This window comes from Rattus rattus, chromosome 6 (genome assembly GCF_011064425.1).
Source record: "Rattus rattus isolate New Zealand chromosome 6, Rrattus_CSIRO_v1, whole genome shotgun sequence".
In the NCBI taxonomy this organism is placed as follows: Eukaryota; Metazoa; Chordata; class Mammalia; order Rodentia; family Muridae; genus Rattus; species Rattus rattus.
Window position 1 is genome coordinate 23,141,827 of NC_046159.1, and position 21,600 is coordinate 23,163,426.

General features: G+C 51.4%; 2 protein-coding genes and 1 non-coding gene across 4 annotated transcripts; all 3 read left to right on the plus strand.

Annotated features, from left to right (window-relative positions):
* The first annotated feature begins 1,074 nt into the window (after window positions 1-1,074).
* LOC116904656 lies at window positions 1,075-1,136 on the plus strand. The gene has a single exon (XR_004388356.1). It is a non-coding gene; the product is annotated as a U7 small nuclear RNA (small nuclear RNA).
* Window positions 1,091-2,713, plus strand: C6H12orf57 (chromosome 6 C12orf57 homolog). 2 transcript variants are annotated; one of them, XM_032905705.1, is made up of 3 exons: window positions 1,091-1,436; window positions 1,657-1,833; window positions 2,483-2,713. In XM_032905705.1, exons 1-3 carry the CDS (start codon window positions 1,385-1,387, stop codon window positions 2,632-2,634), a joined length of 381 nt encoding a protein of 126 aa, XP_032761596.1. In that variant the 5' UTR covers window positions 1,091-1,384; the 3' UTR covers window positions 2,635-2,713. The 2 variants fall into 2 exon arrangements, with proteins under 2 accessions (XP_032761596.1, XP_032761597.1); XM_032905706.1 differs by lacking the exon at window positions 2,483-2,713 and adding an exon at window positions 2,380-2,476.
* Window positions 2,714-3,043: 330 nt separating this feature from the next.
* Window positions 3,044-21,600, plus strand: Ptpn6 (protein tyrosine phosphatase non-receptor type 6). Its single transcript, XM_032905707.1, has 16 exons — window positions 3,044-3,387; window positions 9,033-9,155; window positions 9,397-9,591; window positions 13,578-13,767; window positions 13,888-14,004; window positions 14,103-14,216; window positions 14,344-14,440; window positions 14,824-14,903; window positions 15,082-15,231; window positions 16,767-16,898; window positions 17,030-17,184; window positions 20,239-20,306; window positions 20,401-20,552; window positions 20,648-20,739; window positions 21,105-21,247; window positions 21,423-21,600. The coding sequence occupies exons 1-15, from the start codon at window positions 3,374-3,376 to the stop codon at window positions 21,217-21,219; spliced, it is 1,794 nt and encodes a 597-aa protein (XP_032761598.1). The 5' UTR covers window positions 3,044-3,373; the 3' UTR covers window positions 21,220-21,247; window positions 21,423-21,600.

Consider the following 21,600-nt stretch of genomic DNA (forward strand, 5'->3'; position numbering starts at 1 on the left):
TGCATGAAGCACACCAGAAGAGGGCATTGGATCCCATTCCACATGGTTGCGAGCCACCGTGTGTTTGTTGGGAATTGAACTCAGGACCTCTGGAAGAGCAGTCTGCTCTTAACCACTGAGCCACTCTTTAGCCTGACAAGGCTCTTCTTGGTCTTGGAATCTCAGAATTACTCATGGGGCGCCCATCCTAGACCTTTGGATTGGGGAGTTAAGGCCCTTGAGGCCTTTCAGAGCAAGAATAGGCTCACAGTAAGCATAACCAAATCTAAGACCTACTCAGACCTTGGGAGTACATCACTGCCACCAGAGTGCTCCAGAGACAGAATTTCAGAGATCTGACTCCCTTTCCGTGGCAATAGTTTATAAATGATTTTGAAACAGTTAAATTATGTAACCAGGAGGCCAATAAGATTTATTTTTAAAAAATTTATTTCTAATTAGGTGTGTGGGTTCATGTCTCTGCTTAGGAATGCAAGGCCTCAAAAGAGGCCAGAAGGTGTTGGGTCCCCTGTAGCTTGAATTAGGAAAGTTAGGAATTGCCAAGTAGGTTGAGCCAAGCAGGGCCATGGAGTCCAAGCTAGCCTTGAACTTCCTCTCAGTTTTTGTGCTGGTATCACAGAAGTGTGGCACCATGCCAGGTAGGGCTTGAGGTTCCAGAGTCCTTGTAGTGTGAGAGGAGAGGATGGGTGACAAAAACTTGTAAAGACAAGAATACAAGCCATCGAGCCATTTCGCTTACCACTACCGTAAGACCAGTTCACGGCGGCGTTTGCTCTCCTAGCTTTTATTCTTGCGAAGCTCTTTTTTTTCCCCTCTTAACAACGAAGGGGCTGTGATTGGCTGTTTTCAGCCAATCAGCATTGAGTCATTTGCATAGCGTCTATTAGGTGGTCACAAACTCAAGAAATGACTGGCTTTAGAAGTCTTTTAGAAGATTATTTACCGAACTGAATAAGAAAGTATGCTTTATGATTCATATATTGGTGTAGGGGTGTGGAAATGGCACCCTGATCTCACCCTCACCAAAAGTGGAGTTGACGTCCTTCCCTGGCTCGCTACTGCAAAGCTTCCACTAAGTGTTACAGCTCTTTTAGAATTTGTCTAGCAGGTTTTCTGACTTCGGTTGGAAAACCCCTCCCAATCTGACTGGTTTGTAATAGCAGCAAGTAGTTACTGTCCCCGCCGAGCTGTCGGTTGGGGGGCTTTGGGCCCACTCTAGTTTCCTAGGAAGTACGCGTGTGCTAGGTTCACGCTCGGGGACTTCCGCCTCCTGCAATACAGCTTCCTTTCTGCCTCCACTGGTCCGCAGCCGTGGGGGAGGCGGCTGGCTGCAGGCTCCTCCGGATCTCAGTGTTCACACTACTCAAGCACCGAGTGGCGTCCTATGGCGTCCGCCTCGGCTCAGCCTGCGGCTCTGAGCGCAGAGCAGGCCAAGGGTGAGGAGCCTAGTCTGGGCGTGGGCCGTCTTCTGGGGGGAGGGCGCAGTACTATTCGTTCCTTCTCTAAGTGGGGCCCTTGCCCATTAGGGCGAAGGGTTGGGAGGACGAGCTTATCGGGTTGCTCGCAGGCCTCGGTCCACTAATTCCCTGCCTCTCCCCTCCTCTGGGCTCGCCCGCCGTCCTCCGCGGACCTCTCTGGGATGCTTCGGTCTTGCAGTGGTCTTGGCGGAGGTGATCCAAGCGTTCTCGGCCCCAGAGAACGCCGTGCGTATGGACGAGGCTAGAGACAATGCGTGCAACGATATGGGCAAGATGCTGCAATTCGTGCTGCCCGTAGCCACACAGATCCAGCAGGAGGTTATTAAAGCCTATGGCTTCAGCTGCGACGGGGAAGGTGGGTCCCACAGGGAAGGGTGATGGAATGGACCGGGGGTGGGGTGCATGATGGCTCCTGGGTCGATTTCTTTCTCGCCGCAGGGCGGCAGTCACAGCAAACATTGCCACTCACAGCTCAGGGACTATACTTAAGCCCAGCCTAAAATGTTCTGGCTCTTGAAGCCAGGCAGTGCTGTCATGCGCCTTTCATCCCGACATTTAGGAGGCAGAAGCAGGCAGATCTCTGAGTTCGAAGCCAGCCTCGGTCTGTAGGGTGAGGAGTTCCGGTACAGTCAGGCTACACAGAGAAACCCTGTCTTGAAAAACAAACAACAACAAAAAAGTTCTGGCTCTTAAGCCCAAAGCCCTGGCTATCTTGGAACTCGTTCTGTAGACCACGCAGGCCTCGAACTCAGAGATTCTCCATCTACCTCTGCCTCCGGAGTGCTGGTAGTAAAGGCAGTGCCAACTGCTTTAGGACTTTTCCATACTGCATCCAGTTGTGAAAACCCGGGAGGGGTTCGTTGAAGCCCTGCAGGACATGGGCACGTGTCCCCCTTTGCAGATGCTTGCCTGACTACAAGGAGATCTCCTACTCTCAGGAGCCCCCTTGCCTGCTTCCACACACTGGTCTCCAGCATTGTGAGATGACTCGCTGCTTCTTGCAGGTGTCCTTAAGTTTGCCCGCCTGGTCAAGTCTTACGAAGCCCAAGATCCTGAGATTGCCAGCCTGTCAGGCAAGCTAAAGGCCTTGTTCCTGCCACCCATGACACTACCACCCCACGGGCCTGCTTCCGGAAGCAGTGTGGCTGCCTCCTGAGATTGATTCTTTTCTGTGTGCCGCTGCTATGAAGGAGGCCCTTGTGTTCCAGAGGATAATAAATGTGCTTGTGGCTAAACCTTTGTGTCAGTCATTCCTAGTCCCGATTACCCCCACTCCTTGCCGCCTCTGGCCTTTCCTCTCCTTTAGGCCCTTCTTAGGCTCTTTGCTGGGACCAACCCTGCTCTCAAGAGCCCTAGGGTGTGGGAGGCTAAATGGGCCTCTTGGCCCCCCCGGGAGGTTTGCTCACAAAGGTGGTACCTCCTATGAGCAGTGGGCTTCTAGGCTTTTCTTTGGGCTCTCCCCTGCTTTCTGAGTCTGAGAGGTACTCTTCTGAGGGCGGTCCCTTGGCTAGGGTTACTTCCTGGTCTTTGCTTCTGCCCGCCCTCCTCCTGCTCTTTCAGTTTGAGCTCCAGGTGGAACAGCAGGTTGCTCCTCCCCTTCCAAGAGAAGTAGGCCCCGGCAGGCCTGAAGCCTGCTGGACTCCGGCAGTCCTCTGGAGAATTTGGCTGTGGTGGGCGGTCTCTGGCCAGCCCCGCCCCACCCGTCCTTCCCTCAGAGACCTGTAATCCAGGGGCTTGGCCTCAAAGTGCCATTGGTTTGACAGGCTGGATAGAGGAGGAAGTGGCCGAAACCGAAATATTCTTCCTGAAGGTCTGGATCCCCGAACAGCTGTGCCACTCGATTGGCCCCGCCCCTGTCGCCCTTTGCCTGTGACTTCCCCCACTCCTCCAGGGAGATGCTGTCCCGCGGGTAAGTCCCCTCCACCACCTGTGTTCCACAAACTCCTGTTAGTCTAGGTGATGGGCATTGTTCACACCCTCAACAAGTAAACCTCCATAATAGTCTACCGCCACCAATACCCCTGCCCTGAGGCTGGATCCTGTCCCTGTGAACTCTCTCTCCTTACCACAAGCTGAGCCAGCCCCAAATGGGTATCTTTTCTTATTTTTAACCACTGGCCTGTGGTCCTCTGCTTCTGCCTCCTATCTATCTGTTCCCCTCTTGGGTAGTTCACATCACCTCAGACATGACAGTCTGAAGGCACATTTGAGAAAGCTCTTCCATTCCTAGGCACCGCCCTCCCCCCGCTCCCCCACACCTACACACACCTTGGTTCTCTCCCTGTTCCCCAAAGGAAGCAAACTTTGATAGATGAATGGTGAGCCAACACAGTGGGCAGGTACTGAGTAAGATGTTGTTAACATGAGCTTGTATGAGGCAGACATGATCTCCGTTTAGAGAGCTGGCATTCCAAGCAGAGACGACAGAATGAATACATAGGCAATAACTAGGACTATTTCAGATGGCCAAAGCATTAACTGACACGCAGGAGAAGAAGCGGCTTAAGGTGCTAGCAGTGATGGAGACATCAGTGGCTGACAGGGAGGCCTTCCAGATGAGGTGGTGTTTGAGCTGAGATCCGGCGACTCAACAGAGGCAGCCATGTTGTTACCAGCTGTCCCGAACCATCCCAGGCAGAAATAATAAATGCGAGGCCTCAGTTTGGGGACAAATGGACAAAGGATAGTGTGTTGTCCCCAGAAGGAAGCCGTGGGCACCTTGGACTTCAGTGGGGTTTGGAGAGTGAAAACGCACTCTGAGGGTGCTGGTGACTTTGTGGGCTGTTTTACAGGGGTCCTGTGGAGTTTTGCTTTCCATACTCAGGTGACTCTTTCTGTGTACACTCTTCCTCCGGTGTATACCTAGTCCCTGCCATCCTGAGGGGTTGTACCGAGACTCCCCATCTGGCTTGACAAAGCATCTCCCAGTATAGAACCTTTCTTGGTTCTTCATCCTGGACTTGCAAGACCTCTGCTTTGGGTGGCAGTCCAGCCCCTTGCGTACTGTAGATCAGCTGTCTTGATCTGCTCACACTGAGCAACCCAAGAGCATGTTTTCCATGCCAACTCTGTGTTCTGGTCCATCTGCCTGTGGGAGGGGAGGGGGGGTTTGACCATCTCCCAGCATGCTTTGCAGTGCCAGGCATCCCCTTAAAGCCTGCTGGTGCAGCGCTGTGGCAGGCGACAGACCACCGGCCCCAGACAGCTTTGGTTTCTTTCACCTTCCCACTCACTGGAACCTTGTGACTGTGGGCAAGTTACTTAACAAGTCTTAAGATTTCACTTTTGTTTCTAAAATGGGGAGAGTAACAAATAAACAGTATTGCCATGAAAATGAACAATGATACAGTTGTTTCAGCTAGGATAGTGGTATTGGACAACGCAAGAGAAGCTGAGGTAGGAGGATCTTGAGTTTGAGGCCAGCCTGGCCACATACAGCAAGGCCCTGTCTAAATAAATAATAAAAACAGAGGTTAGAGTTATTGCCTAGCGGGCATAAAACATGGAGTTGACCGTGCAGTGGTGGCACACACCTATAATCCCAGAATTTAGGAGGCAGAGGCAGGCAGATCTCTAAGTTTGAGGCTAGCCTGATCTACAGAATGAGTTTCAAGACAGCTGAGGTCACAGAGAAAGGAAACAGTCATCTGCCAGTGTCTGTGGGGGATTGATTCCAGAGGGACCGGAAGGTACCAAACTATGCAAATGTATTTGCCTGTAGCATCCAGCTGAACTACTGCAGACTTTATCATCTCTGAGTACCTGATACAATGTAAATGCTATGCAAATCCTTATATTGTATTATTGAGGAAACTGTGGAGGGGAAAGGGTCTGCATCTGTCCAGTGGAAGCATACTGTCTGTCTATAGCTGACTGAAACTGCAGATGCAAAATCAGAAGAGAGAACCCATGGTAAAATGTGCTGACGACAGGAGACCTTGCCACTTAGCAGTTATGTAGGTGAGGAGGTCTTCCCGAGGGCAGGCGTCGCGTTTGACCTTCTGTCCCGGGCTTCGGCCTCCCGAATACTGGGGTTAGAGGCATGAGCCACCACACCTGGTTGCTTTATTAGCCTTTTAGGGTCGAGTTTAGGAAATCTTGTGAAGTTCACGTATAAGGTGGAAATCAGAGAAGTCTAATAACCGTGTAATGGTTGTATTTTGTCCTCGGCAGGCCCCTAGGGCCACTGATCTTGACGTGCTCCCTTATCCCTTGCTTTCCAAAGGAATCTCGTCCTCTTCTAGATACCAGGCATTTGTATTTAGGTCTGGCAGCCTCCTCGAGTCTGCTTAAAACAAAGTCCCAACCTCATAGGTAGTCAAAGGCCACCTTTGTGGTCATTACATATATTGTTCTTTGTTTCTGGAGCTGAGGACCGAACCCAGGGCCTTGTCCTTTCTCGGCAAGTGCTCTACCACTGACATATATTGTTCTAATGCTCGGCCAACTCCAGGGCCCTGCGCCTTGCTTCTTGGAAGATTGTCATTATTTTCCTGCGAGAGGACAGGATGGGACATCAAGGGTCAGTAGTAAGTGCCTCGTGAGCGTCTTCCCACCAACTGGGTTTAATTCTGGAGTGAGAGTCTTAGTTCTGGTGTAGTCAGTATGTTACTAAGCAGTGTGGAACTTCCTGTGTGCCTGTGTTGTCGGGGATCTGTCCCTGCAAGAGATGCGTATGGGTGGACACAGATGGTGGGGTGCGTGTGAGTTGTGCTTCTACACAAGATATGTCATTGGCAGAGAGTGAGTGGCGTGCAGGGCACACAGGAGGCTTACACACTTGTAATGTCGGTTTAAGTGGAGTCATGAGTCTTTTGCTAGATACGTCTCTGGATTGGACCCTAAAGGTTGGGCTGGAGGCAGAGCTGGTGGCTAGCAGATCTCCCTTTGCTGGAACCGGCTTTGTCTGTGGTCTTCCTGACCCTTGGGATGAGCTGAGTCCATAGGTGTTCCAGATCGTGCTTAGTGTAATTGCCAAGCACGCATATTTTCAGGGGTATTAGCAAGAAGAGAAAGCCTGAAAGGACGGTGGGAGGGAGGGAGGCGGGAAGGTTAAGTGGTATTTGATGTTTTCAAGAATGATAAAGTGTGGAGCTGGAGAGATGGCTCAGCGGTTAAGAGCACTGACTGCTCTTCCAGAGGTCCTGAGTTCAATTCCAGCAACCACATGGTGGCTCACAACCATCTGAAATGGGATCTGGTGTGTCTGAAGACAGCTACAGTGTACTCATAGACATAAAAAAAAAATGATAAATACTTGTCATAGACTGTTACAAACAAAACAATCTCCCCAGGGTTTTGCTATGTATCCCTGGCTGGCTTGGAACTCTTTATGAAGCCCAGGCTAGCTTCAGTCTTGTTCTTACCCTCTTACCTCGTCTTCCATGTGCTGAAATTACAGAGGTGTGCCACGGCACCCCACAAGGCTGTTGGGATGAAGGCCAGGGCTTCCTACATGCTAAGCAAGCACTTCACTCGGAGCCACACTCTAGCCCTGTTTGGTTTTCATAGTCTCTCATTTTTCCTATATTTTGAGATATGACAAATACACTGTGAATAAATATTAATAAATATTAAATATAGAACTAACTATATACTTACTCATGAAATTACTGGGTTTGGTGCAGAGAGAGAATCCAGGGCCTTATGTTACCACTGGGCTACGTACACCTCAGGCATCACAGTTTTAAAAGAGTGTCAGGGAGCCAGATGTGGTGGCAATGCTCTACCTCCAACTACTGGAGAGGTGGAGGTAGGAAGATTACAGAGTCAAGGCTACAGAGCGAGTTCCAGATTAGTCTGGGCAATTTAGTGAGAGACCCTATCTCAAAAAAAGTAAAAGGAGAACTAACTGGGGGTGTGGCTCTGTGGTTGAGCATTTGCCTTGCGTGTTTGAAGTCCTAGGTTCAAGCCCTAGGACTGCAGATATGTGAAGGGAGTCAAATGAATAAGAAAAAGAAGCAGGATGGGAGATGTGCATTAAGGGTGCTCACCGTGCAAGTTTAAGGGACGAGGGTCTGGGTTGGCTTTTGCTTATTTTCTAAAACAGGGTCTCACTATATAGCACTGGATGTCCTGGAACTCACGCTATAGACTGGGTTAGCCTCGAACTCACAGAGCTGCCTGCCTCTGCTTCCCAAGTGCTGGGATTAAAGGAGTGTGCTGCCATGCCTGGCTAGGACTGGGGATCTAATTTCAGCATTACCAAAAATACCAAAACTAACCAATCAAAACACCTCAAACAAAAAACCCCTAAAGGATGTAAGGCGCTCTGTCCCAGCTCCATTTTCCAGCAGCCCATGTCCCTTCCTAAGGATGCTGACAGGAATCTCTCCATCTTCTGTTGGGCAGCTTGTTTTCCCTCTGGTCTTGGCTTGGTAGTGTTTATATTTTTTTATTTTTATTTTGCATTTATACTGGGGATTACATACACCGGGCACCATGAGCCTTAAGGCTGAGGGCTCCTAAAGGTTACCATCCCTCTGAGCATCTGCCACTGTTGGGACCTTGGCCACAAACCCTAACCTCTATGAGATACCTTCCCATCCACCCCTCCCTGCTCATAGTTAGGGTATAGGACTAGGCCTATAAACAGTCCCTAAGGTAGAGAAGGCCCGTGACCATGACAGTGCTGCACGAGGTTGCCTTGTGGGGGCTGTCAGCTGTGACAGCATCTCCTTCGGACAAGGAGTCTATTGACTACTGTTCTTTGGGTCCTGAGGACTGGCAAGCAGAATTCAAATATCATTGGTTTTGAAACTATTTAGGTCTGAGTCCTGCCACTCACTAAGGGTAAGGCCTGGGGCAGTTCCTCAGACTTCTCAGCCTCAGTTTCCTTGCCTGTAAAGTGGGTATAAAGATAGTACCTGTGTAATGAGGCCGTGGTGCCCTGTAACTCACAGGTGGCATGTAAATGACATTGTACCAGTGGTCTGGCATGCGTCGACACTCCATTAAATGACAGTGTCACCACACACTGTCAGTATTATAGCTGTGCCTTAGAATTCTGAGTAGAAGCAGCTGCTGGAGGAGGAAGGGTTGACCTGATCATGTGGATATTCACTGTGTGTGACTCTTGACCTGGAGGGACTGAGGGGCACCCCACGTGTGTCCTTACCTCTCGAGTCATGAGTGTTTAGTGCCATGCTCCTGTGCCTCCGATGGCAGACTGTGCGAAGTGGGCCCTCCCCCACCCTGCCACCCTTCAGCTTCTCTTCCCTCGCTCTGAAAAGAGAAGTACAAGTGAGTTCCCCTAAGGGGTCGGCCGCGCCCCTTCCTGTCTCCGCCCTGCTGGCTGCCCCAGGCCAGTAGAGTGGTAGCCCGGGAGCAGGACAGCAGGTTGGCTTTGGAGGCCTGGGCTCTGAGAGCCTTGACTAGAAGGCTCAGCTCTAGAGTTTTTAGGTGCCTGCCCAGACAGACTGTTCCCTCCACGTTTTCTGCAGCCAATACACCAAGAGCCTCAGGATGGTGAGGTAAGGGCCATGGGAGATAGGAAACGAGGGTGGCCTGGAGCCCAGGGGATATTCCCTCACTGCCCTGTGCACCTACCTCTAGGTGGTTTCACCGGGACCTCAGTGGGCCTGATGCCGAGACCCTGCTCAAGGGCCGGGGAGTCCCTGGGAGCTTCCTGGCTCGGCCCAGTCGCAAGAACCAGGGTGACTTCTCCCTCTCAGTCAGGTGGGTGGCCCTCCCTGCACCCTGTGTGGGTCCTGAGCATTCTTGGGCTCCCCGGGCTGTGTTGGTTGCCTTCCCAGATTGCACTCCTTTCCTTATGTCCCTGCCTGTAGCCCTAGCATGTGCCCACCACTGTCTATGTCCACTCCATGCCTGTGTGCTCTTGCACGGAGACTTCTGTCCCCCAAGCCCACCCCGCTGCTGCTCCTGTACCTGGGGACTCACTACCTGTGGTGCCTTGCAGGGTGGATGACCAGGTGACTCATATTCGGATCCAGAACTCAGGGGACTTCTATGACCTGTATGGAGGGGAGAAGTTTGCGACGTTGACAGAGCTGGTGGAGTATTACACTCAGCAGCAGGGCATCCTGCAGGACCGAGACGGCACCATCATCCACCTCAAGTACCCACTGAACTGCTCGGACCCCACCAGCGAGAGGTGAGGGGCGTTGCAGTGTAAAGGGGTGAACACCCGGATCGGGTGTCCTGCTCACAGTCCATTCCTCATCCCTGGCCTTCCACACCTGTTCTCTCAGTGCTGAGCCTCTTTCCTTTGTAGCCTGATGACTCCCATATCTAACCAATCCCCTGTCTGCTGAGGAAGCAAGAGAAGGGTTCCCCTTGCCTTCCTGCAGGTTTCCTGCTACCTAGCAACCTCATCCTGAGAGTAACAGAGAGGCCACTCCTTATCGATGATATTTCTCATCAGGTTGGGCCCTATTACTAGAAAGTTCTTCCTTCCATGGAACTCTGGTGCCTTCTTCCAGCTCTCCACACAGTCTGGGGCTCTAGGTCCCTGTCTTGCTAAGGTCTCAGAGGTTCACTGGCACTGGGATACTCAGGGAAAGTTAGCAGACACACTGAGCTGTGGCTGGACAGAGCTTGGTGGAAGCGAGGTCACTGATGTGGTCACAGGCATGGAGGGCTCAGGCTTACCTGACTCAAGGAAACCCACAGGACAGCTCCTAGCAGTGCTGCAAAGACAGAGCCCTTATAGCTGGACTAGCAGTTCTTGTGGTCTTCTCAGAGCGTGGTCAAGGGGAAGGGCATGGAGATAAACGTCTCTCATTACACTGCAGCTCATCTTAGCTGCAAAAGCAGAGTGACTGACAGCTCCTGTTAAAGGGCAGTGGAATAACTCTAGGGTTTTCTTATGGACTCTGGGGGCCCATGCCTTATTCCTGTCCTGTGTTTGTATATTTACGGTTGAAATGATTTCGAGCTTAATCCCCCTCCTCTGCTTAAACCCTCACTCCTCCTGGGGCGTGAACCCAGGGCCTTGTCTGTGTTGAGCGCGTGCTTTGCCACCGAGTTGCTTTCCTCGCAGTTTTTAAATCCGTCTTGAGATCCGTGCCTACAGACTTAGCCCAGTGGTTTTGTTTACAAGTCACTGATCGAAACTTAGGACTGGAGGGCTATGGGTCGGGGTCACCCGTCATGCATTGAACACTGGGCTTGAGTCCCTGTAATGCAAAAACCTGGTGTGGGTGACACATGCCTGTAAGCCCAGTGGGGAGTCAGGAAGACCAGAAGGTCAAGTTCATCCTCCATTACATAGCAAGTTTGAGGCTAGATTGGGCTACATGAGACTTAAAAAAGCTAAAACAGGGGGTTGGGGATTTTCAGTGGTATTTGCCTCAAGGCCCTGGGTTGGTCCCCAGCTCTGAAAAAAAAAAAGAAAGAGGAAAAAAAAAAAAAAAAAAAAAAAAAAAAAAAAAAAAAGCTAAAACAGGGGTTGGGGATTTAGCTCAGTTGTAGAGCGCTTGCCTAGGAAGCGCAAGGCCCTGGATTCGGCTCGAAAAAAAGAACCAAAAAAAAAGCTAAAACAAACGCAGTGTTGGTGGCACCATATGCCTTTCATCCCAGCACTCAAAATAGGCAGGGGAAGGTGGATGTCTGTAAGTTCAAGGCTAGCTTGGTCTACCAAGTAAGTCTCAACACAGCCAGGGCTCCACAGAGAAACTCTATCCTGAAGAACCAACTTCCCAAAACAAAACAACAAAACTCCAACCCACCCAAACAAACAAACAAACAAACAAAAAACCACCACTACCACCTCCAATATAGACCGAGAAAGACTGGGGTAAAAGCCCTGTGTTTCCACCCTTTGCCAGTGACACAAAGAAGCTGGAGATGTTTCCTTGAAAGTTTTCCTCTCCTGCTGGTGAATGGCAAGGGAGGACCCACCCCAGGTGGTCTTTTCTCTCTTCCCCTACCTGCAACACTCAGGTGGCCTCTCATTCTCTTTTCACTCCTTGCTTTCTCTTTGTTGCTGTTCCAAGCCAGGATGTGCCCTGCTAGAGGAGACCATGGAGGTACAGCTGAATGGTGGCTGGCCTGCTCCCTGGGATAGGGAAGAAGGTGGGAGCTAAACAGGTGTTAGGAGAACAGACCAGGGCAGTGGGGAAGCATGGGACACACCGTGGATGCTACACCCTGACAGGGCTGTGGAGGATTCCAAGAGACATTTTGGATACCAGCTGGGAAGCTCAGTGTCATCCCTAACCTTAGTGTATGTGGAAGCCATGACCCAACACTCCTTCTGTCCTTACCCCTCCTCTTCTAGGAAATTTGCATTTGTCCCCTCAATAGTGAACTCTCTGCCTGTGGTCTGTTCACATTTGCATGGAGACTTCCTCATCCTGTCCCTGAGGGAAGGAACTGAGCCCCCTTACATTGCTTGGGGTCTCTGGCCTGTCTTTGAAATGGGCTAGGATGGCCCAGGAGGCCTGGGTTGGGGTAGAAGCCTCTGAAGGGCCTTGAGCTATGGTGCCCTCTGGACAGAGTTGAGAAGGACCAAGAGGACTGAGCCCCACGCCACCCCCCCGCATCCTTGCGGTTGGAAAATGCTGCCGCCCCCCCTCCCTGAGCTGAGGAAACCTCACAGCCTCACTTCTCACTCTCTCCCCAGAAGGAGTTTTGTATTTTTTCCATCACGTGGTTTCCTGTGAGGCTAGGCATTGTGGGGCTACAGTTTCCTCCTGGGAAGAGGGTGCTTCACGGAAAGGTCCTTAGTTCTGCTTTCTGCCCTGCAGCCCCTTGGAGCTCTGTGGAGCCCCTCTGAACCCCTGCTACCCTTGGAACCCTGAAATACTCTTCCCTCAGGGGCATGTTTGTCCCCCTCACCCCCAAATGCGTTTTTTCATCAGTCCTTCCGGACTTTTGTCTCCTTTGGCACCCGCTGCCTTCTGTGGTTTGAGTCCATCCATGCTTTTCTGTCCCTCCTTTTAACTCAGTCAGAGTCCGTTTCATGGGGACGCTTCATTTTGTCCCTCCAAATATTTTGTACACTGCCTTTCTGTTTCTCATGAATAATCGAGAGAGGCTTCATTTAGGTTTTGGCTAGAGCCCTTCCTTCATTCTTTCTTTCTCCCTTCCTTTCGCCCTTCCTTCCTTTTTTTTTTTTTTTTCTTTTTGTTTATCTTGGTCCTGGGGAGAGAACTCAGGGTTTTACATGTCCTGCTGTGCCAAAGTGACAGTCTTCATGGTTCGAATGCTGTGAAGGTTTATCTCTGACTGAACTAGGACCTGGGACCAGCATGCAACTGTTTAGCCCCTTTTTTCTTATTGTAGAGAAAATGGCAATCTCCCAGCTTTTGTTTTGTTTCTCTGTTTAAAAAGAATTTGTTACATTTTCTTGTGTGCCATGGCCGCAGGTAGAGATCAGAGGACAACTTGTCAGAGCTGGTTCTCTCCCTCCTCCATGTGGGTCCTGGGGATTGAATTCAGGTGGTAAGCTTGTCCACAACCATTTTTCTCTCTGAGCCATCTCACACGAGCTGTTTCGTATCTGTCTTCCCATCTGTCTGCCTGTCTGCCAGTCTCTCCTTCTTTCCTCCATCCCTTCCTTGTTTTAGAGATGGGAAGTTAGCTTTCTTTTGGAGACAGGCTGTAGCTTAGGCTGGCTTGGAATTCACCATGTAGACCAGGCTAGCCCCCAAACTTACAGCAATCCTCTTGCTTCTGCCAACCCAGAGCTATAATTACAGGTATATATCACCAGGACTGGCTGTTTGTTTTGTGTCTGAGGTAGGGTCTTACTGTGTAGCTCAGGCTGGCCTGAAACTTAACATGTAGAGCAGGCTGGCCTCGTTGAGACAGTTCTTCTGCTTAGCCCACTGAATACTGGATTATAAAAAAATGAACCGTCATTCTCAGCTATTTGGTGAGCTTTAAAGGTATGTTTATGTAGATCATGCTGGCCTTAAATTTACCACTATCCTCATGTGTCCTGAGGGGCTGGAATTCCAGCTCCAAATCGGGATTACAGCACAAAGTCTGGCTTTTCTCTCAGCATTTTCTGAGTTGGTAACGGATCTGAGTGTAGTGGTGGATTTGAAAGCTTGTAATTCAACCCTGGCCGATAGCAGGTGTCTGCGCTCGCTCTGGGGCCTGGTCACCATCTTTGCAATGTACTTTCTCCAGGTGGTATCATGGTCACATGTCTGGAGGGCAGGCAGAGTCACTGCTGCAGGCCAAGGGCGAGCCCTGGACGTTTCTTGTGCGTGAGAGTCTCAGCCAACCTGGTGATTTTGTGCTCTCTGTGCTCAATGACCAGCCCAAGGCTGGCCCGGGTTCCCCGCTCAAGGTCACGCACATCAAGGTTATGTGTGAGGTGAGTTAGCCGGGCTGTGGGGAAGGCCTCATGGTGGAGCGTCAGTGGCTTGGATTTAAGACTGGGGGTGCCAGGAGGGGGACTCAGCCCTGAGGGGTGAGCCTATTTGGTGTCCTTCAGGGTGGACGATACACTGTGGGTGGCTCAGAGACGTTCGACAGCCTCACAGACCTGGTGGAGCACTTCAAGAAGACAGGGATTGAGGAGGCCTCAGGTGCCTTTGTCTACCTGCGGCAGGTGAGGAGCCAACCTGCTTGCCTCTTTGTCTGAGCCATCAGAGGTGTGGCTTTCTGAGGTCTCTCAGCCACTGATTTCTTGCTCTCCCTTACCCCCAGCCTTACTATGCCACTCGGGTAAACGCAGCAGACATTGAGAACCGGGTCTTGGAACTGAACAAGAAGCAGGAGTCAGAGGACACAGCCAAGGCCGGCTTCTGGGAGGAGTTTGAGGTATGTCCGGGGACAGCAGGGCTGGCATAGATTGCCCTCTTTACCTGCCTCTGACACGGCTCTGACTATGGCCTCTGCACCCGTGGATGCACCCTGGGGCGGGGGACTCAGTTCTCTCACATTTCAGAGTCTGCAAAAGCAAGAGGTAAAGAACTTGCACCAGCGTCTGGAAGGGCAGCGGCCGGAGAACAAGAGCAAAAACCGCTACAAGAACATTCTTCCCTGTGAGCACCAGTAGGCCTGTCACTCACTGCCCCCTGCCCCATTCCATCCCCACTGTCCAGCAGGGCTCTCTCCCCAAGGCAGCCTCTTCACTTCCTCCCCCGAGCTGGGGACCAGAACCCAGGGCCTTGTGCTTCCTAGGCAAGGGCTCTACCACTGAGCCAAATCCCCAACCCCGCCTCTTCACTTCCTAAGAGCCTCCCCACAACTACCAGGCAGTAACTCCCTCCTTGCCACACCTTGCTCCCAAAGCCTCTACTCCCATTTATCCCTGCCTGCTGTCCTATCTATGAGTCTGTGGCCCTGGAGACAAGGACAGCTGTTGGCTTGGGAAGGGTCTTCACCCAGGGAGTGGCCCAAGCTGTTCATTCTCTATCCATGCCAGTTGACCACAGCCGAGTGATCCTGCAGGGACGTGACAGTAACATCCCAGGGTCTGACTACATCAATGCCAACTACGTTAAGGTGACTTGGGTGACCTCTGTGGGAACAGATGTTGGTCTCTGAGAGCTCCCTGGGGCTGGGGGTCTATGGCTACAGATGCCTGTGAGGTTGTGTGGGGGTGATGGCGGGTGGAACAGGCACACCCAGTGCTCACTGTGACTCACAGTCTGTGGTGGGATCTCTCTGTGCTTGCACCCAGAACCAGCTGCTAGGTCCGGATGAGAACTCTAAGACCTACATCGCCAGTCAGGGCTGTCTGGACGCTACTGTCAATGACTTCTGGCAGATGGCTTGGCAGGAGAACACTCGTGTCATTGTCATGACTACCAGAGAGGTGGAGAAAGGCCGGGTAAGGCAAAACTCCACCTTCCTGACCCTTACATTTTCCTCCTCGGTCTTTGCTCACTCGGTCCAGACACAAGCAAGATCAGGGGCTTGTGAGATGGCTCCAACAGTTAAACGTGCTTGCCAACAAGCCCGACATCATGAGTGCAATCCTTGGGACCCACATGGTAGACGAGAACTTTACTTCTGCAAGTTATCCTCTGACTGTCAAGTGCATACCACAGCACATAGCACACAAGTACCCATATGTCTACAGTCACATACATACACACACATACACATACATATGTACGTACATACATACACATACATACCTACACATAAACACACACATTCACACATACACATACATACATACGTACATACACATACATACCTACACATAAACACACACATTCACACATACATAATACACGTACATACACACAAACACACACATATACACATATATACACAATACATACACACACATACATACACACAATAAAATGTAATTCTTTTTTAAGGGCAAGACCAGATGCCAATATAGAATAGGACATCAGTGACAAAGGCCCAGTGCATTTTGGGAAACTAAGGCCTGAGATGGTCTTCACTATACACTGTGACTCCTAGACACCCCGCCCTCCTGAGCACCATATGTTCGGCTGTGATGATATAGTCCAGTGGTAAAGCACTTGCCCAGTATGAACCCTGGGTTTCATCCTCAGCCCCTCTCTTTAATGTGTCCCAGGGCACACATTCTTCATACATCCTCCCCATCCCCCCATCCTCTCTGCCTCTTACTTGGGTTTGAACCACACACAGCTTAGTACAGTTTCAGTGGTCACTGAATGGATTATAAGGTAAGGTGGTTGATCAGATCCCGCCTAGCGGTGGTTAGCCTGAGGCCAGGTCCCAGGTCTGGTTCTGAGCTGGCTCATGTACTCTTTTAGCATCCACAGGGTGGGGGTGGGGAGGAGGCTCAGTGGTTAAGTATTTGCCATGAAAGCATGAGAATGAGAGCCCGGGTCCTCAGAAACCCTTGTACATTCTGGGTGGGCAGAGGGCGGGTACCTACGATTCCAGCTTTGGAAGGAGGATACAGAAGACTCCCAGAGTGCACTGGCTCGCAAGATTTGCTATATTGGTGAGCTCTGGGTTTGAGTGACACACACTACCTCAATGAATACGGTGCAAGAGAGATGGAGGATGACTGCCAGTGTCATCCTTATATCTCCATGTGCACACTATCTCCTGTGTATGTATCTGTACACACATGCACACCACCCTTCCATGTATGTATTTGTACATACATGTACACCATTCATCCCCATATATGTATCTGTACACACATGCACACCACCCTTCCATGTATGTATTTGTACATACATGTACACCATTCATACCCCATATATGTATCTGTACACACATGCACACCATCCCCCCCACGTATATATCTATATATACATTCAAAACCAATATTCAGGTCTATGTCTTGGGGCCCAGAAGGAGCCCCAGGGCCCTGCCTCTGTGCTTTATCCTTTCCCTCTCTCCTTTCAGAACAAATGTGTCCCATACTGGCCTGAGGTGGGCACTCAGCGCGTCTATGGGCTCTACTCTGTGACCAACTGTAAAGAGCACGACACAGCAGAGTACAAACTTCGAACATTGCAGATCTCCCCACTGGACAATGTGAGTGTCCCCAAGCTCGCCCATTCAGGAGCCTTTCCTTGATTTATTTTCTAGTCTGCGGGGGGCGGGGAGGACAAGGACGAGGATGTCGTGTGGGAGCACCAGGCATTGCCTCTTTGTCCTTGGCCTAGGGGGACCTGGTTCGGGAGATATGGCACTACCAGTACCTGAGCTGGCCTGACCATGGGGTTCCCAGTGAGCCTGGAGGTGTCCTCAGCTTCCTGGATCAGATCAACCAGCGGCAGGAAAGTTTGCCTCACGCAGGGCCCATCATTGTGCATTGCAGGTGAGTTAGTGTAAGGAACCAGCAGCTGGGGGCTACAGAGATGGCTGAGAGGTTAGGAGCTCTGAGCCACTCGCTCTTCCAGAGGACCTGGTTTGATTCCCAGCACCTACAAAGTGACTCATACTCTTCCATCCCAGGGGATTCAACACAAGGGCCTACAAGGGCGCTGTGTGCACTGTACACACACGGTGTACAAACACACATGCAGGCAAAACACCCACACGGGCACAATTAAACTAACAGACAGGAGAACAATGCTGAGTCAGCACGGTTGGTTGCTAATGGCAACCTGTATAGGGACTCACTGAAAGCCTCCCCTGACCCCTGCTTCTGGACTCCCTCACTGCTCCAGGCCTGAGGGTGGGCCTGGCTTGAAGTAGCCTCAGCCATCTACTCCCTGCTGCCAGATACAGACACAGAGACCGACTCTGCGCTGGCCTGGTCACCAGCTGGTAGCAGGGGAGCCTGGGCAGTTAGAGCAGGGTGCAGACTTGCCACTCTGATTTCCTTCTCAGCCACCTTCTTCACAGCTTCCATCTGGGGTCAGTGTGGGCCTAGCACCTCCCCTGTTGCTATTTAGGCTCTGTGGCTGGGTAAGAGGTGGTTGGCTGAGAGGTTAGCGGGAAAGGTCCTAGAAGGAGGTGGCTTTGCTTTGGTTGGTGTAGGACAACAAGTAAGGGGTCTTTGACAGAGGCCACTTGCTTATTACCAGCTGTGTGACCCTTGGGCAAGTTACTTAACTTCTCTGACCCTTGGGTTTCTCTTCTCAGTACTCATTGCTGGGTATAGTGGAATAAGCCTACAGTCCCAGCATTTGGGTGGCTGAGACAGGAGGATTATGAGTTCTCAGCAATACAAGTACGGATTTCTCTGGTTTTTGGGGTTTTATCCCCTATCGCCCCCATCCCCTCCCCCAGACAGGGTTTCTTTGTGTAACAGCCCCAGCTGTCCTGGAGCTCTGCTTTGTAGACCAGGCTGGCCTTGAACTCACAAGAGATCTGCCTCCTTAGTGCTGTGATTAAAGACCTTGTCTTTAAAAAAAAGTTTCTGTGTGTGTGTGTGTCTCTGTGCATGTGTGTTTCTGTGTGTGTCTCTGTGCATGTGTGTTTCTGTGTGTGTCTCTGTGCATGTGTGTTTCTGTGTGTGTCTCTGTGCATGTGTGTTTCTGTGTGTGAGTCTCTGTGCATGTGTCTGTGTGTGTGTGTGTGTGTGTGTGTGAGTCTCTGGGCATGTGTCTGTGTGTGTGTGTCTCTGTGCATGTGTGTTTCTGTGTGTGTGTCTCTGCAGGTGTTTTTCTGTGTGTGTGTGTGTGTCTGTGTCTGTGTGTGTGTCTGTGTGTGTATATGTCTGTGCAGCTGTGTTTCTGTGTGTGTGTGTGTCTGTGCAGGTGTGTGTCTGTGTGTGTGTGTCTGTGTGTGTGTGTGTGCAGCTGTGTTTCTGTGTGTGTGTGTGTCTGTGCAGGTGTGTTTCTGTGTATGCCGTTGATGGCTCCTTATGTCCGATGGGGAAACAGGAACTAGTGTAGTCCTCTTCCTATTCTGTTCTTGTAATACTAGGCCTGTGGGCGCTTGAGACTCCTCCTTCCCCCCACAAATGGCTGGCCTGCTGCTGTGCTGGAAGTACCTCTCCCATACTGTCTTGGGGGCCAAACTCTGCCCTCTGCCATCTTCGGACAGCTTGTCCCCAAGAACCTGTCTGCCACCCCTCCCTATTCACCTACTTCTCGAAATCCCCACGGCCTTTATTTAGAAATCACAGGAAGGAAGTGGTATGGGGGTGTTATTTTTGACAATCTGGGTTTGAAATTAGACAGCTCAGCTTATGGCACTAGTCGCACGGACTGGACTGTAGGTGGGTCTGGGGTCTGCACCTTCGGTTTGCCCGAGGGTGGTGGCCGACATGGGCAAAGGGAGGCGTGCTACTGCACTTTCTCCACCGTGTGTGTCCTGGGCCAGCCCTTTCTGCCATGTTGAAGAAAAGAGAAATGCAGTTCCACAGAGAGAAAGGTTAAATGTCACCTCTTCTCTTTGTCTCCGTCTGTCTGTCTGTCTGTCTGTCTGTCTGTCTCTGTGTGAGCGCACATGCGTGTGTGTGTTGCTGGGGTTTGGACCACAGGGCCTTAAGCATGCTAAGCACATGCTTTATCGCTGAGTCACACCCTAAGCCAAATATAACTCTGTGTGTATGTGTGTGTGTGTGTGTGTGTGTGTGTGTGTCTATGTGTCTCAGTGGCCTGGAACTTGCTGGGTAGACCAGGCTAGCCTTGAATTCACAGCAGTCCACTGTGTCCTCCTCCTGAGTACTGGGATTAACAGCATGCACCACCACACCAGGCTTCTGCCTCAGATTTGAGAGAGGGTTTCTCACTGAACTTGGAGCTCACCCCTTCAGTTAGGTTGGCTGGCCAGTGAGCTGCCGCTGCCTCTGACCGTCCTCTGGTGATGTGGTGATATGACCACTCTTCCTGGCTTTCTTTTTTCCATGCTTGCTTGCACGGTAGTCATTAAATAACTTTTTTTTTTTTCAGTCAGGGTTTCTCTGGGTAGCCTTGGCTATCCTGGAACTAGTTCTGTAGAATGGGTTGGCCTTGGACTCACAGAGATTAGAGCTGCCTTCCTCTGCCTGCCAAGTGCTGGGATTAAAGGGGTACAGCATCACCAGAAGAGTTTCTCCAAATATAACCCTCGAAGGCAGGGATGAGGGGAGGGAGCCCAGGGACCTGAGGAACAGGCAGGGCAGTGGCAGGTTGTGGATCTCGTTTCTCCAAGAGACAAGGATAGCCAATATTTGGGAGGAGTGAGGGGAGGATCAGGAAGTGGGGAACAGATGCTTGGAGGGAGGGAAAAGGTGTCCGCACCTCAAAACAGACCCTGGCTTGTATATCCTGTGACTGGGGCAGAAGCATGGGTACAGAGCCCGGCACATTCCTCCTTTGCTGCCCTAGTGACCTATAAACACACACACACACACCTTGCCTGGTGCTGGGGTGGCCCCCAAGACTCACCATTTCCTGGGGAGGGCCAGGCCTCTGATGGTGGTACCTTGTCTCTGCAGCGCTGGCATCGGCCGCACGGGCACCATCATCGTCATTGATATGCTCATGGAGAGCGTCTCCACCAAGGGTGAGGAGTGCTGGGGAATTCGTGTCGGTGTGAGAGGGGCAGGCAGGCCCTTGGCCACTGTCTACCCTGAAGTTCCTCTGCCGCCTTTGTCCAGGGCTAGACTGTGACATTGACATCCAGAAGACCATCCAGATGGTACGGGCACAGCGCTCTGGCATGGTGCAGACAGAGGCACAGTACAAGTTTATTTATGTGGCCATCGCCCAGTTCATTGAAACAACCAAGAAGAAACTGGAGATCATACAAGTGTGTCCAGAGTGGGGCTGGTGGGTGGCAGGGGAGAGTGGGCATCACCTAGTCCTGCTGGTACCACCATCCTCCCACCACACCTTTGCCCACAGTCCCAGAGGGGCCAGGAGTCGGAGTATGGGAACATCACCTACCCTCCGGCTTTGAGGAGTGCCCACGCCAAAGCCTCCCGTACCTCCTCCAAGTGAGTGGCCCTGCTTGCCCCTGCAGAATGCTTGCCCCTGCAGAATCTATCCCCTCCTGCCCAGCCTCAACTGTCTTTCTTGGAGTGGATTAGTGTGGGGCTGGAGAAACCCTGGTTCGAGGTCAAACTTCTTCCTATCACCTGAAGTTTTTCCTGAAGTGCCTGTTATGACCATGTGTAGGGCTGTGGTGTGGGCTCCTGTGTGAGATGCAGCCTCTGTCTCTGGGAGACTTGGATCTAGAGTTCAGATTAGTGAGCAGGTTCTCTTGTTTTCCTGGCTTCACATACTGAGAGTCTGGAGGGGCCGCTGGTGCTGGGTCACCCTGCACAGTCTCCAGATGCATCCTCTCCCCTCTCAACCCCAGACACAAGGAGGAGGTGTACGAAAATGTGCATAGCAAGAACAAGAAGGAAGAGAAAGTAAAGAAGCAGCGGTCGGCAGACAAGGAGAAGAACAAAGGTTCTCTCAAGAGGAAGTGAGCTGGGTATTCGTCTGCAGGTGGCCATGGTGCGGCCCCTTCTGTATGGCCTTTCTCTCCCTGCCCTCAATCCCTCAACTTCAGTTCAGACGTGCATGGGACGGGTCACGATCTCACCCTACCCTGCTAGGGTGTCCGTAGATCTTGTATCCCCTTCCCAGGCCCCAGACAACCTTTGATCCACCTTGTCTCTTTTATTTGCAGCATCAGCCTTACTCCGTGCAGAGGCCTCCGCTGGACAGACAGAGACCTGTAGTCCACACCACCCCCATCTTGTTGTAATTTAAGTGACCGTGGTCCTCTGAACCTGTATATGGCTCAGCAAGCCTCAGGGAGAGTCAGACCCTTCTCTTCTTGTAAATAAAGCCCCTGGACAACTGTG